Consider the following 14,526-nt stretch of genomic DNA (forward strand, 5'->3'; position numbering starts at 1 on the left):
AAACTAATGGTCTCACCCCCATCGATCGACAGTGTGTTCAGCTGCCAACCTTTCCAACCGGGAGCGAATTCCTTCGGCACGCCTCACCCGCAATATGACTGCATGAGCGCTACACCAATTGCAGTTACTATATGTCTTACATACAACAATTATATATTGCCTACATATGCAAGGGTGGCGCACGTCACTGCGCCGCTTGCGACGCGTCTTCTCGTGATATTCCCAGGCTGTCGAATTATTTTTCGAAGCGTTTGCGGAGAGTTAGGTGTGGGTTGTCAGCGCGTGAAAGTCGTCAACTTGGTAGGACTATTAAAACCAGGTCTTACACGATTGAAAGCATCGTGCCTGGAGTGTGATCGGAAACTCTGAGTCGGTGGAGGAACTTCTAGAGAGTTGGCATATCTCATCTTCTATGCCTAGCAACCCGTCGCTCAAAGGCATAATGTACACGAAACCCAAAGCACGACAGCCATGGTCTCTACGACGCAAGATTGTCCTCGTAATAGGCATCGTCATCCTAATCCTCGCCTTAGGCCTCGGTCTAGGTCTAGGCCTCACATTAGGACGCGATAACGACGACGACAACGACAACACCTCACCACCAACCTCCACCCTAACACCCCTCCCCACACCAAACACCACACTCTCATGGACACCATCCGTATCCGATACCTGGCAAATCGTTCTCTCCCACCCACCCGTTCTCTCCTCCTCAGACACTAGCACAACGCCCAACGTCAGCATCTTCGATATCGATCTCTTCGACACGCCCACCGAGACCATACGACAACTACACTCCATGGGCAAGAAAGTAATATGCTATTTCAGCGCAGGCAGTTACGAAGACTGGCGGCCCGACGCGTCGGAGTTCAAAAAGGAAGATCTTGGGCGTGATCTAGATGGGTGGCCTGGGGAGAAATGGTTGGATTTGGGTAGTGAGAACGTGAGGAGGGTGATGAAGGGGAGGGTAAATTTGGCGAAGGAGAAGGGGTGTGATGGTGTTGATCCTGATAACGTTGATGGATACGTAAGTAAATACCCACCCTCCATACCATCTCCATCCGTATAAATATATGTATATACTAACAACCCCACCAGCAAAACAACAACGGCCTCTCCCTCACCCCCTCCTCCTCAATCTCCTACCTGCAATACCTCTCCTCCCTCACCAATCCCCTAAACCTCACTCTCGGCCTCAAAAACGCCGGCGACATTATCCCCGCCGTCCTCCCCATTGTCCACTTCAGCGTTAACGAGCAATGCGCAAAGTACGGTGAGTGCAGCACCTTCGCCCCTTTCATCGCAGCGGGGAAACCTGTGTTTCATATCGAGTATCCGGATGGGGCGGGGGCGGAACAAGGACTCGAAGAAGATGTTGTGGGGACGTATTGTGATAGAGAGGGGAAGGGGCAGGGGAGCGAGGGGTTTAGTACGGTGCTGAAGAAGATGGAGTTGGATGGGTGGGTGGAGTTTTGTGATAGAAGAGTTGAGGTTACGGATGTGGATGAGGGGGTGGGGGGCCATGGGTAGAGAAGGGGAGAGGGATGTAGTGGTATAGCTCATGATAATGTCTTTGTTCATCGAAATCTGCCCATTACTTCTGACACCTAATGCTGTGTTTAAGCTCGAATGCACATGGTTTCGTCGCTAAACCAGCATGCTTAGCTGTACCAAGCTTTGCGACACAACCGGGTTATCGTAGTCACCTATGCTGAGTACAACCTGCTCTGATCACATGATGTGGTAGTTCCTATACCTGCGAGGTCAACGATGGAGGCCAACCCCCGTGACCTGCCTCATGCTGTCTGCTGACAAAGCGTTCTCTCTGCAGCAACATCTTCAGATCGTGATCAAACACTGTACCAGCAGCAAACGGGTCAGTCAGACTTCCAAGCGGTATGCCTCCCAGTATTCCCGGCAAGCAAAACTCTCACGCCCAACTCCATTCTTCCACATCTCCGCTACCCCAGCTCCCATACCCTTCCCTTCTGCTAGCCGTATATCACACAGCACACACAGCACACACAGCACACACAGCCTCGGGCTATGCAACTTGGCTTTAGCCGTCGTGAAAGCTGGAGAACCCCTGCTTACACCGGCTCTTCCTACCGAAGTGATGGTGTGCTACGGCCGGGAATCTGACATCGGTGGCGTGTGTTTGAGGCTGACCAGCTCACTGGTGGAATATGGCGTTACCAGCATTTTGCTTGTTTGATGCATCAAGCAGAGAGTATGCATAGTATGTATTCAATCTCGGTACGGGTCGATTTTGCCAAGGTGTAGCTACCGGCCGGTTGAATGCGATTCAATATCCGATGCAGGTGAGGTGGAAAATCTGAGGCGGGTATGTCGTTTGCGGTAGGTATGCTCGGCATATTGAAGCCGTCTAATATCTCGCCTGCGGTCGGTATAGTAAGACTTCTGGTCGAGCGGGTAAGCTGACTTGTTCGAGCAAGTTGCCGGGTGGGGCTGAGATGTCGAGGCAGAGTGGCGTATTCATCTGGTTCTAGAGCGCGATCTGGTGCACCGGTCCCGATACAAGATGTTGCATTAGTTTCCAGATCTGAATTACGACGTTAGTGGCAGGTGTGTAAGTCCCCAGACGGCGAGAGGACCGTCGCTCGGGGCCAGATGCGCGGTATGGCCGGGACGAACGTACATGTCGCATACAATACGAAGCGCCTAGATTGACCATGGATCTCGATGCGTTACGCGGGTCGACATTGAGGTTTTTCGGGTCTGTTGCAGACCTGTTCGTACCAGCGAACCGGAACACACGTCACACGGATCCTTCCTTTGATGCAAGCCACCATGGGCGGTACATCCACCGTATCGGCGTGCGATACGAGCCTCTGAGAGTATCGAAAGTCGTTCGTGTGGTTGCGATCACGCCAATTGACTTTCCGTATTCGGTAGTCGGGTCCTGCCGCATATATTGGGATCCACTCTGTGTAACTGAAACATTAGCATGAGGCGAATAGACTCCGCTACGCAGTCTACTGGATGTATATTATGTACATCCCTACAAGCCAGTATGCGTGGTTTACGAGAGCTTTTGTCAATATAGGTAGGTGAGTCCCGCATATCGATGTCGTCATTTAGCGAGGCTGATCACGCGCAATGGCGTCGTCTCATCGTGTTTTGTTCTCTACCTGTGAAGGCCTAGCGAACTGGCAGGACGAATGGCTGTAAATAGCCATACGTATCAAGAGCTATCTTGGCCGAGGTTTGCTTCGTGTTGTTGACCTCGTGTTGCTTGTGGTGTGATCCGAAAGTTGGCATCTCGCTTCCAGACCCAACCGAACGGAAGCGCAACGGACGCATCCTTTGAATGCAGCTGGAGAGGTTCATGTGGAACGAGAAACCTGCACAGTATGCTGTAAGCGAAGGTTAGAAGCATGATGCGGAGGAGCGCGACAGGCCGCGAGGTAGCAGTCATGGCGGCACGACTTCGGCCCTCTACACCTATCCATGCAGCACGTTCATTGTATGTCTTCGCAGAGCCGCCGGTACTTGGTCTCCATCCCGTCGCGAAGTAACTCCGGTGCTCATCCAAGGATGACATACATCAAGGAAAGTGTCAATATCGAAGCCTGGAGCATCGCTTGGGAAGATGCACAAATAGACATGGGCCGACGCGGTACGCAGCAGAGATTGAATTTCGAAATGAAGGCCAAGGTTGAAATAAAGTGTGTATGCAGCTCTAGTGCAGGACGAAAGGCTTGTTTGTTTGATCCGGGGAAATGGACAGGGGTTGAGTGAGCTAGATCTGCCGCCTAAAGCGGCAAACAGGGGAGCTCTCGGGGTAATATTAGAGCCAACCGGATGGAATACTTGGTAGTCGAAAATTTCAAGGCGGGCTTTTCGATGATCGTTGCTTGTTTGAAGACGGCATTGTGTAGCTGGGATAATTCCTCGTAAGCTTTCCTCGGATTCAACCGACGGAGTGGCGGACCGCTTGTGTCACGGAAGGACTTCTTACATCGCGGACCGCCCTTGACACGCCTCGTCACGGCGCATTAGCCGACTCGCTGTTGAGAAAGCCACGGTAGTACGAAGCAGTCGTGACCAGAAGATCCTTTCCTTCTACATGCCAGCTTCAATCCGAGGATCAGGGTCATTCAGCCCCAGGTCTATAGAGAGTACAGTCAAGTGATCAAGGCTTGCCGCATAAGTGTTCGTAGGCGATGAAGTAGTTGAGACGGACACGGAAAGGACAATTGTCGAAGACGTGGGTGTCTTGCGTGGATTTAGCGATCGATGACCTGATATCTACCGTATTCAGTTCCAAAGCTGTGACCCTCAATTCAACAGCGCATCCAAGCCCTCGATAAACGCAGGTAGCACACTGTCGAGCTCCGTATAGTTCGAGCTACCTGTCAGCCAGATGCCGCGGCCTACGGCTAGTAATTGCAATAGCGTACTAGCCGTCTCAAGAATCGACAGGTCCGGTGTGGAGTGCACAAGCAGCGCAAGCTTTTCGCGATCATATGAACCCGTCGCCTTGAAGAGCTCGCCACTTTCGGTCGTCCAATTGGAAAATGAGTTCTCGAAAACAACGGTCAAGTCCGGCCCAGTGAACAATGCCTCATCAAAGTAACGAGGCTCTGGAAGAGCGCCAGGGTTGTGAACTATAGTGCAGTGTCAGCCTTACGCTCATGTAACTGCCGGAGTTGGAAAATGGGGGTTCTTTTCGCCTGCAATAGAAAGAGACCCCTTTGAGAACGCATGGTAAAGTGTACAGCAACACGACAGGGGCCTCGAAAGCCGGCTTCGGTGACGGTCTTACGTTCAATACAGAAGGCGGGCTGAGCTTACCAATATAGTTTTCCTTTAGTCCGGTGCTGTCTTGAACAGCTTGAGCGATGCTATCGAGATACACGGCATAGTCTGTAGAGTATTGGGTAGGCGTCTCATCCACGAAGACACCGCTCAGAGCCAGTGGGGAATCATATTCGCCCCAGAATGAAAACGCGGCAATGTCATCCAGCACAGAACTCAAGTCCCTGGTACACCACGTGGTTGCCACATAGCCGATAGTGCGTACATTACTGAGCGAGTTGAGGGCCTCGATGGCTGCGGTGTATTCTGCGTTTGGTAGTGCACCCTCTCCAGGCCCGTTATGCACATTTACCACGACCGTAAAGTGTATGCGAGAGAACGATGATGCCCTGAAAGCAGTACATGGCGTTAGTCCCGGTATAATGAGTAGCAACAATAGTAGAGGTACCGTATCGTACACATCGTGAAACGGATCCCACGCGCCTGCTGAGGGGTAGACGTAGAGCGGAACAATTACGGAGCTGAGTCCGTCCATGACTCTGCTTTGAGCACGGTAGGCTAGGAGCCGATGACGAGACGCTGGCCCAAACGGAGATGAGCCGATAGAGAGTAAGATCTGGAGAAACACAGCTTACGGATACTGACGAACGCAAATGTGTAATGGATATCCTTATGGTGTGTTCGGGCACCAAGACGCTGACAGATGCCGGGAGATCGAGTAGTCGAACGAAGCCTCGCAGTATGCCCACGTTGAATCTCTGACGGCCCAGATGATGGTATTTTGAGAAATTAGAGGACGCGGCAATGCAACCACACGGGTACGTATTGCGCACTTGGCTATGCAGATTGGACAGGGATCGTTAGCGATGCGAGAGTATATTTTGAGAGTGCTAGACCTGAGGAGACTCCGAAACTGATGAGTCGGGATGAAGAGGCCGCAGGATGCCAAGCAATGTAAACAATATTGACGGCGCAGGAAAAGTCTGACTTCGATGTCTTCTGCCTAATTGATCGCGATTTGAGGCTGTTGTTGAGAGTTGTGGCGCGTATAAAGAATTTCGGACGTATCGAGAAAGGTAGCGCCGTAACAAGCAACGCACTCGCTCTTCTTCCATACATTCGTTCATTCGCCAAGCATAATTGTGCAAGATGTCGTCATCCTCTTCGACGTACTCGCTATCGCCCTCCGTCACACCGGAAGTACTCAATACACCGGGAACACAGCGGTCGGTGCTATTCGACGACGATGTAGTAGCCGATCCTCTGAACATCGATGGATCCACGTCTACCTTCATCATGGTCGTCGGTGGGCTGGGATACATCGGCTCGCACACAGTATTGGAGTTGCTCAAAGAAGGCTACAACGTGCTGGTCATCGACGACTTGAGTAACTCGTACGAAACCGTCCTGGGCAGGGTGCGAGGTCTTGCGATTGACTTCTGCACGGCGCATGGCCGACGGATGCCAGCGTTGCACTTCCGTCAGCTGGATTACAGGAGCGCGCACATGAAGACTGTACTGGCCAGCTATTCATCGTATTCGATCATCAGCAAACCAGCGCCCACTCCAGCACGATTCCCATACTCGACTTTGCAGAGAACAGACTCCGGTATCGACATGGACATGGACGACGCGCAAGAACCCGTCGTTGAAAGACTATCCAGAATATCGGGCGTCATCCATTTCGCGGCGTACAAGTCAGTTGAAGAGAGCATCCGGATGCCCTTGAGATACTACAGCAACAACGTCTGCGGGCTGGTCGACTTTCTGGGGTTGCTAGAGGAGTTTGGCATCAAGAACTTCGTGTTCTCCTCTTCTGCAACAGTTTATGGCGAAGGCGCTAATTGTGGGCTACCTCTGCGCGAAGAACTGTGTGTGCATCACCCAGAATCTTTCTTGGACAGCGACGGAGCAGAACGCCGAGTTTTGCCGGGCGTTCTGGGCCTCACATCACCGTATGGTCGGTCCAAGTTCATGTGCGAGTCCATTCTGGCAGACCTTGCGCTTTCCGACCCCACATGGTCCATAACCGCCCTACGGTACTTCAACCCGGTAAGTACATTCGATGATCAGGGTACGTATGAGACGTGTCTAACAACTCCAGGTTGGTTGCCACGAGTCTGGTATTCTGGGTGAAGATCCTCGACAGAAACCGAGCAATCTGATTCCAGTTATCGCAACAGTCCTGACAGGGACAAAGCCAGTGCTGGACATCTTCGGCACAGATTGGAACACCCCAGACGGCACGGCAGTGCGGGACTTCATCCACGTCGTCGATCTGGCTCGGGGCCATATTGCGGCTTTGGCAGCTTCGACGGCCGGTCGTACTTTAGCACCATTTCGCACGTACAACCTTGGTAAGTGGAGGCCTTATATGAGAACGTCTCACACTAAGGTCTGTGTACTGACTTCGACTCAGGTACGGGACGAGGACATACTGTCCGTGAGGTACTCCAGAGTTTAGAGGACGCATCACAACGGAAGATTCCCGTCAGGGAAGTCGGCCGCAGGGCTGGAGATGTTGGCTTCTGCGTGGCGGAGGTGCGACGAGCAGAGACCGAGCTGCAGTGGAGGGCTGAGAGGTCTTTGAATGACTGTTCCGGTGACGTATGGAACTTCACTAAAGCTAGGTGTGTAGAGTCGTAGACAAAGGGCGTGCTGAGTGGCCCTGCACGGTTTCCTTCATCATCCTTTCCCTGCATATCCTAGCATCAGCGGCATTTCTTCTCTTGTGAGCAGCAAGATAGATCATGGATGGTTAGCTCGCAGTGCTCGAGCATTTCGTGGACTGAAATTTAATACCCAATTTCCCATGAATTCTCACTGAACGACCAGTGCAAGCTTGATCATTGCCCTCTTTCATTGTCGCGTAAAGTAGCTGCATGGCTGATAGTTTCCAGGACGTCGTAGCCAGATCACGGAAATGAGCGAGACCTAGTAATGAGCGAAACCTAGTGGAGAGTCGACGAGGCTTGGAGGCAACGCGCAGGTACGCCTCCTTTCATATGCGTTCAGCGCCTAGACAGCCCGATTTTGGCCAATCGAGACGAACGCTGGATTGCTTTTTGGCGTCGTGTGGGTGGGTTCATCGCTGGTATCAGATAAGGCTGTGGCAGCATAGATGGCCAAGGCCAGGTTGCATCGAGCCGAAATCTTAGAGGCACACTGTGCTGCTACGTCGCAGACGCGGTACCATTTCCGTGACTAAGACAGTCCAATGGAACGTGTAAGAGCATGTGGCGAGGCGACTACTTCAGCTGGCTCGCTACACTCAACCCTTTCCGCCGAACGTGCGCAGAACCACTAACCCCACGATAAAATGGCAAAAGCGAATGGCGGAATCCAGGCTAGCGATACGGCGGTGACGGGAATGCGCGCAAACGGCCCAGTAATGGACGACGGCAGTGCCGTGGAGACAGCTCGTTAGTTCCGATTCGCCCACTGTGCGTTTCAGTCCCGGCCGGCTTGCGTTGAAGCGGTACAAGCGAAGTACAGGCGACGGCAGGATCCAACGGTGCGTCAAAGGGCAACGGGGCAGGCCGGCCAGGTCGACGGTACGATGGAGTTGCACAGAAGATGCTGTCCTGAGCTGAATGGGGCGACGATCACATAGGGGCCGACAACAAAGAGGCTGAGGCTCTCCTTGCGTCCTGCGGTTGGCGTCTTGAGTTGGGCGGAGACGGCCGATTGGGTGCAAGATGGAAGGAGGCTTCGGAAGCTTTTGGCGATTTCAGCGCTAGGCCGAGTAGACGGGCGTCACGTGCCGGGTCAACAGTACTAGCAGCCCGCACCCGTTGCAACCTCAACGTCTCTACCTACGCACAGTCGCAAAGCCCACGCCGACCTGGATACCGTGGATTCTGTATCGCCTGCGCGTAGACCGTTCTGTTGCGATGCCTCCCTCTGCCATGGCGATGCCGGGGCAACACATGAACGGCGCTCCTTCGAACATCTCGGCTGGCGTAGATCCCACTTACTGGGGCGGCCACCAGGACTTCTCACCGGACTCCACATCGCCATTGTCGCCCTCGCTAGGGCTTCATTTGTCGCCGACACAGAGTATCACCACCCAGAGCAGCATCAATGGCGGGACTCCCCCGGCGCAAACGCCCCAGTCGGACAGCGGCGGCAGCAAAGGAACCGGCCAGAAGAACAGCCAGAAGCAGTCAAATAACGACCAGACCAGAGCCTCGGTCGCTGTCGCGTGCGTCCCATGTCGCAGTAGACACTTGAAATGCGACGGTGGTGTGCGATGTTCCCGATGTAGGACCGACAACGTGGAATGTACCTACATCAAGTCGCGAAGAGGCTGGAAGGGCAAGCGGAAAACCAAGGACGACACGGGCGCGTCCACGACCCCGAATGGTGGGTATATCGCAACGACGACAATACCAACCCAAAATCTAACGTGATTAGGAATATCTGCATCTGAAGTCCAAGCCAGCAATGGCCACATCTCGTCACCTGAGTACTCGTACAACGGCGATGCTGGCATGAACCAGCTCAGCCCAACTCACGGTCTTGGCGTCCGACCTGTAGCCCCACCAGTTGCTCAACTCAACCTAAATGGATCCGCGCGTCTGAACCGATTTGGTCACTTGGGACCCGAGACGGCTGTGCAGGCATTCTACCACTTCTTCTACAACTCACATCCATTCTGCCTTCCGGAACGGAGGTTAGTGGAACTCTTCAAGGAACGACATGCCCCACTCTTGGAACATGCCGTACATTTCATCGGATCCAGCTACATACCGTCGGTGCCTACGGCCATGTACAAGGAAGCGTTAGATCGCCAGATAGACAGCAACAACTACCCAAGAGATGCGTGGTCGGTCCAAGCCCTGCTCCTCTTCGCCATCGGCCTCCACGCCCACAACGAGGTCCCCCGCGCCGCCCAGATCTTCACCATAGCCCAAAACCTGACGCTGGAAATCGGGCTCAACCGTATGGAATTTGCGCTGATGCACGGAGAAAACGACGCCCAGTTAGAAGAAAGTTGGCGGAGAACGTGGTGGTCCATGTTCACAGCCAACGGCATGATGACCGCCGTTAACCCCGGCGTGCAATTCCGACTGAAAGATGTCGTAACCGACGTACCACTGCCATGTGAGAACGTCGAGTACTTTTCAGGTGTAAGTACCCACTCCCCTGACATCAGATCTGACATGTGTCAAATCGGCTTGGCATGTTTCCCTTCTTAGTGCGAACCCGTGCCGCTCTTAGGTACTCGAGATGAGATCATCTGACTGCATGTCATACTCCGATAGCAGATCGATGCATGTCATACATGTGGGGTGGGGGTAGCCATCCTCCTGGGACTACACACATGAAACCTTATACAGATCACTAAACTAACAACCCACAAACAGCAAATACCCTACCCCTCCACCCTCTCCGACTACGACGACTCCGCCTTCCTCCCCCACTTCACAACCTTCTCCTCCTTCACCTACCTCATCGACGCCATCCGCATCCTAGGAAAAGTCTTCGAATGCGCGCGTCTAGACTCCACCTTCGAATACCACGCCGTCGACGTCGTAGACCAATACCTGTGTAACTGGCGCCTACACCTCCCCGCCTCAAAAACAGACATCGTCTCCAACGACGGCCACATCGACGAAGTGCTCTTCCAGGCCCACATGGTAAACGCCGGCAGCACAATAATGCTGCACCGCCCGCGCAGCAACCTCGGTTTCGGCCGCGTCGAAGGCGTAAACATATGCGTGCAACCCGGGCAGGTCCTCCTCCCCACGCAAACCCGCGAAATCCACACCGCGAAATGCCTCACCTCTGCCGAAAACATCTCCTCCTTAATCCGTCTGCCCGGACCCCTGCTTTACCACACCCCCTTCTTCACCTGCGTCGTCGTAATGGCGTCTGTCGTGCACCTCTCCTACTGGTCCTTCCTCGTCCCCGACGGCCAGGACGACATTATCAAGCAGAGCATCCGGCTCGATGTTGGCACGCTGCAGCAATACAGCAATACGTGGCCGATTGCGAATGTGGTGCTGGGACAGGTAAGGGGTGTGGCGCACACGCTGTTCAATAGTAAGAAGGCGATGAGTATACATCTTTGGAGCAATTTGCAGCAGGACGATGTTATTAGGGGCGTTATTGAGGAGGGGAGGAGTGTGCCGCAGCAGCAGTATGCGCAGTTGATCGCTCCGTGAGTTTCTCTCTTTCTTTCTCTTCTTACTCGCTGTGTTTGGACTTGGGCTAACATTATCGCAGGATGCTGAAATCGTAGACGTGCCTTGTCGTCTTTTCGCTTTCGTTTTTGTCTCGCATCGTCCTTGTTTACTTGCGCGTCGTAATCATTCTCATGTCTCCGCTGTCTCCGTCGCGCGCGTCAAAAACGGTCGTTTCCCGACTACAGCGAGCGAGCGAGCGAGCCTTCTACTTGTCAATTTTTCGGTCGTCGCTTTGATCCGCTATTATGCGACTCTGCTTGTCCGTATTATGAGCATACTGACATCACGCGTCATTTCTTCTATCGTGTCCGGGCGGTGGGCGGCGCATTCCATTGAAAAGTCCGAGCAAGCGGAGTTGGAATATAATGAAGATACGAAATGTGCTGTTGTAGTAGTAGTCGCAACGCCCTTGTGCGTGTTAATAGTAGAATCGAAAAGCTTTCTCCATCACATTCTGAATATTCTGCTTGATCAGGAACAGTCTATTGTTCATTCGTCGAAACGCCGGCTAGTCCAGCGCTTCCAGTCGGATACTTCCGCCAGTCCTCCTCCGCATGCCCCGTTTTCGCCAAGAATGTCCTCAATTCTCGAGCTGCATATCCATTGTCCCATTCCACTAAATCTCGTCCATGTCGTATACCCATTAGAGCCCTAGCCGTGGCCTAGAGCAAGCTCATGACCGTATCTACAAATCGGCGTCGTCCTCATCGGGCAGAGGCATCTGGGCGGCGTTCTCCATCTCCTGTCGGTACTGGTCGAGAACGGCCTGGTCGACCTGGACCTCGGGAGGCGCCAGAGCGGGGGCGGCGACAAAGTCGAGAGACTGGTTGCCGACGAGTTTCCGGGCGAGCCAGAGGAAGGGCTTCTCGAAGTTGTAGTTGGACTTGGCGGAGATGTCGTAGTACTGGAGGTTCTTCTTTCGGTGGAAGGTGATGGACTTTGCCTTGACCTTGCGCTCCTTGACGTCGACCTTGTTGCCGGTAAGGACGATGGGGATGTTCTCGCAGACACGGACCAAGTCACCTGGGGCTGTTAGCGAGTGTGGATCGGGGGGTTGTGGGCGCACGTACGGTGCCAGTTGGGGACGTTCTTGTATGTGATGCGCGAGGTGACGTCGAACATAATGATACCGCACTGTCCGTTGATGTAGTATCCATCGCGGAGACCACCGAACTTCTCCTGGCCGGCGGTGTCCCAGACGTCGAACTGGATCTGGCCGAGGTTCTGTCGTCTCGTTAGCAGGCGTGTCGCTGGCGGCAGAGGGGCGGATAACGTACTGTGGTGAAGCCGAGGGGGTGGACCTCTACTCCGAGCGTCGCGATGTACTTCTTCTCGAACTCTCCGGTCAAATGGCGCTTGACGAAGGTCGTCTGTGGTGGGGCTGTTAGCAACCTGCATCGCAGTCTCAAATTCTCGCAGTCTCGCAGTCGCGCGGCCGTCTCAATAGCCGGGCTGCTATCGCGAAAAGCGTCGTAAGGGGCGTCATACCTTTCCGGTACCACCGTCACCGACAAGCACGAGCTTGAAGGTAGGGACTGAGCTTGCGGCAGTCTCGGCCATGGTGTCGGGTGTTGTGGCGGGGTGATGTGGTGTGTGAGGGGGGTAGTGGGCAGAGTCTGTGGGAGAAAGAGGTCAGTCGGGGTCGCACAGGGTTATTGAGCAAAAGACGGTGGTGCAGACTCACGGGTGATAAGAGTGGGGAAAGTAGCGGGCGTGAGGTGGGCAAGAAGAGGTTTTGTTGTGCTGAAGTGTTGGCGCCCCGGGCGGTGTAAATCTCTTGGCGCCTTCCGCAATTTTGACCTCACAGGCAGGCAGGCAGGCAGAGGCAGAGGCAGAGGCAGAGGCAGCGTTAGGCAGCTATAGGCTTCTTTGTCTCAACAGCCCGGGTTTACCTTGCGCCTTTGTAGTCATAGATTGTGATTTACTAGCAATTCCTTACTGTTTCATCCCAAAGCAAACAACGCCGGGTATCATGCTATGCTTGTTGGCCAAACCGAGTGCGCCACGCGCGCTGCCGCCAGCCTTGCCTGCCACCCATCCAGCTCGACGTATCTCCCAGCTCGACGTATCTCGTGATTTATAATACACTACATGGGCAGCAAGTGACAGCCCAACAGCCCCCTTCCGCCCCAGTTCCTCCGCGGTGTGAGTTGCATCTCAACTGTCTCTGCCGGGCCGCCCGATGGGTTGGGTCGCAGCGCCTTGACGGTAATGGGAATCTGCACTTGTCAGCCTGCTGCACGCCCGACTGAAGACAGCATCCTGTGCAGCGTGATGCGACGTACCCCTTCGTTCTGCGACACGGCCTCGGCCACGCGCGACAGGTTCTCGTGGTTTGTCCAGTCCACCCAGCCGAACTTGGTTATGGTGTCGTACACCTGTAAGCCCGCCGTCGCTGCTGGGCTGTCTGCGACCACGCTGTTGACCTTTGCAAAGGGCGCTTCGAGTGCGGCAGGCGGTGCGCTCAGCCCTGCCTGGGCGCCGTTGGCCGTCGTCGCGTCGCCCGCCTGCGCTGCCAGCCGCGCGTGGTGCTCGTGGAGGCCCTTTTCGATGCGCGACATGAGGTCCTTGTAGTCATTCTTCAGCCGTATGATGCGCGCGCGCGTGGTTCGGACTGCGACAGTCAGCGACCCTGAGTGAGCTCGAAGATCACCGCTCCTTACTCTGGGGGACATCGATATCACTGCGTGGAAAGCCGTCCAGGGTGGTCAGGCCGGTGCTCATGCGGACGCCATGCTACAACAAGACGTCAACTGCTTATCCCGCCCATAGCCTTGATTTGCGTACCGAATCCAGCACCTGCCCTAATGCCTTCAACTCTGTCTCTACTCGGTCCTTCTCGGCCATGAGCTCCTGCAGCGTCAGCTGCTCTTTTGGTATGCCATTGGAGTAGCCTGCCGACGTGGGCCCAGACGAGACAGTTGGCGCGTGTATATCATCCATGGTGTGCAGATGTTTGTCGCCGCCGCAGAGTTGAGAGTGCGTGAATGCTTACTACAGCTGGAGCTTGGATGTGGGGGTGAGAGCTTGAGGGAGCTTGAGCGTGCGGGGCAAAACCGCCAGGACGGTCGCCTTCCTTTTTCCTCCCTCACTTCTCTACCAAACTTCACTATTCCCAAGACACGCGCGTGACCTCTGTGTGTGCCAGATTAGAAGTATGCTCCAGCTGCTAAGTATGCTCAGTCTTGCAATGGCTCGGGTCGGCTACCGACATTCTTGTTCTGCCGTCATAGTGAGTCGCGACTACCAAGATTTGGTGAGAGCAACGCGGCCGCCATGTTAGCGGTCCTCGTCGATGGCTCACCACTCGCCCCTAACGAATAGCCTGTGTAGAATGCGCTTTACTGCGCGCCGTCTGGACCCTTTCCCTTAGATGCCGCCATTACGCTCTTGAGAACTTTGCGCCTCTGCGCTTTCCTCCCGTCCTAGCCAGTAGTCATATCCAAAATGCCTCAGCCAGCTTCCTTATCGCTCTGCAGCTCACTTGTCTCTCCTTAAGCCATCGTCTTTGGATGCAGTAGTATTTATCTCATGCGCTGAAAGCCTTCGTACC

At 54.2% G+C, this 14,526-nt stretch overlaps 6 protein-coding genes across 6 annotated transcripts; 3 read left to right on the forward strand and 3 right to left on the reverse strand.

Moving 5' to 3' along the window:
- Window positions 1-442: 442 nt before the first annotated feature.
- On the forward strand, window positions 443-1,530 carry J4E85_008979 (uncharacterized protein; the record flags this gene model as incomplete). The annotated part of the gene is made up of 2 exons (XM_051473203.1): window positions 443-1,027; window positions 1,099-1,530. 2 exons carry the CDS (start codon window positions 443-445, stop codon window positions 1,528-1,530), a joined length of 1,017 nt encoding a protein of 338 aa, XP_051322866.1.
- A 2,772-nt stretch (window positions 1,531-4,302) lies between these two features.
- Window positions 4,303-5,317, reverse strand: J4E85_008980 (uncharacterized protein; the record flags this gene model as incomplete). The annotated part of the gene is made up of 2 exons (XM_051473204.1): window positions 4,303-4,631; window positions 4,819-5,317. The coding sequence occupies 2 exons, from the start codon at window positions 5,315-5,317 to the stop codon at window positions 4,303-4,305; spliced, it is 828 nt and encodes a 275-aa protein (XP_051322867.1).
- A 614-nt stretch (window positions 5,318-5,931) lies between these two features.
- Window positions 5,932-7,428, forward strand: J4E85_008981 (uncharacterized protein; the record flags this gene model as incomplete). The annotated part of the gene is made up of 3 exons (XM_051473205.1): window positions 5,932-6,834; window positions 6,887-7,139; window positions 7,202-7,428. The coding sequence occupies 3 exons, from the start codon at window positions 5,932-5,934 to the stop codon at window positions 7,426-7,428; spliced, it is 1,383 nt and encodes a 460-aa protein (XP_051322868.1).
- Window positions 7,429-8,690: 1,262 nt separating this feature from the next.
- On the forward strand, window positions 8,691-10,952 carry J4E85_008982 (uncharacterized protein; the record flags this gene model as incomplete). The annotated part of the gene is made up of 5 exons (XM_051473206.1): window positions 8,691-8,986; window positions 9,050-9,147; window positions 9,199-9,914; window positions 10,152-10,799; window positions 10,872-10,952. The coding sequence occupies 5 exons, from the start codon at window positions 8,691-8,693 to the stop codon at window positions 10,950-10,952; spliced, it is 1,839 nt and encodes a 612-aa protein (XP_051322869.1).
- A 706-nt stretch (window positions 10,953-11,658) lies between these two features.
- On the reverse strand, window positions 11,659-12,533 carry GSP1 (GTP-binding nuclear protein gsp1/Ran; the record flags this gene model as incomplete). Its single annotated transcript, XM_051473207.1, has 4 exons — window positions 11,659-11,996; window positions 12,044-12,197; window positions 12,251-12,343; window positions 12,462-12,533. 4 exons carry the CDS (start codon window positions 12,531-12,533, stop codon window positions 11,659-11,661), a joined length of 657 nt encoding a protein of 218 aa, XP_051322870.1.
- Window positions 12,534-13,060: 527 nt separating this feature from the next.
- J4E85_008984 (uncharacterized protein) lies at window positions 13,061-13,916 on the reverse strand (the record flags this gene model as incomplete). Its single annotated transcript, XM_051473208.1, has 4 exons — window positions 13,061-13,192; window positions 13,259-13,587; window positions 13,637-13,709; window positions 13,761-13,916. The coding sequence occupies 4 exons, from the start codon at window positions 13,914-13,916 to the stop codon at window positions 13,061-13,063; spliced, it is 690 nt and encodes a 229-aa protein (XP_051322871.1).
- Between the last annotated feature and the right edge of the window lie 610 nt (window positions 13,917-14,526).

Source organism: Alternaria conjuncta, assembly GCF_024043145.1.
Source record: "Alternaria conjuncta strain BMP 0040 chromosome Unknown scaffold_15, whole genome shotgun sequence".
In the NCBI taxonomy this organism is placed as follows: domain Eukaryota; kingdom Fungi; phylum Ascomycota; class Dothideomycetes; order Pleosporales; family Pleosporaceae; genus Alternaria; species Alternaria conjuncta.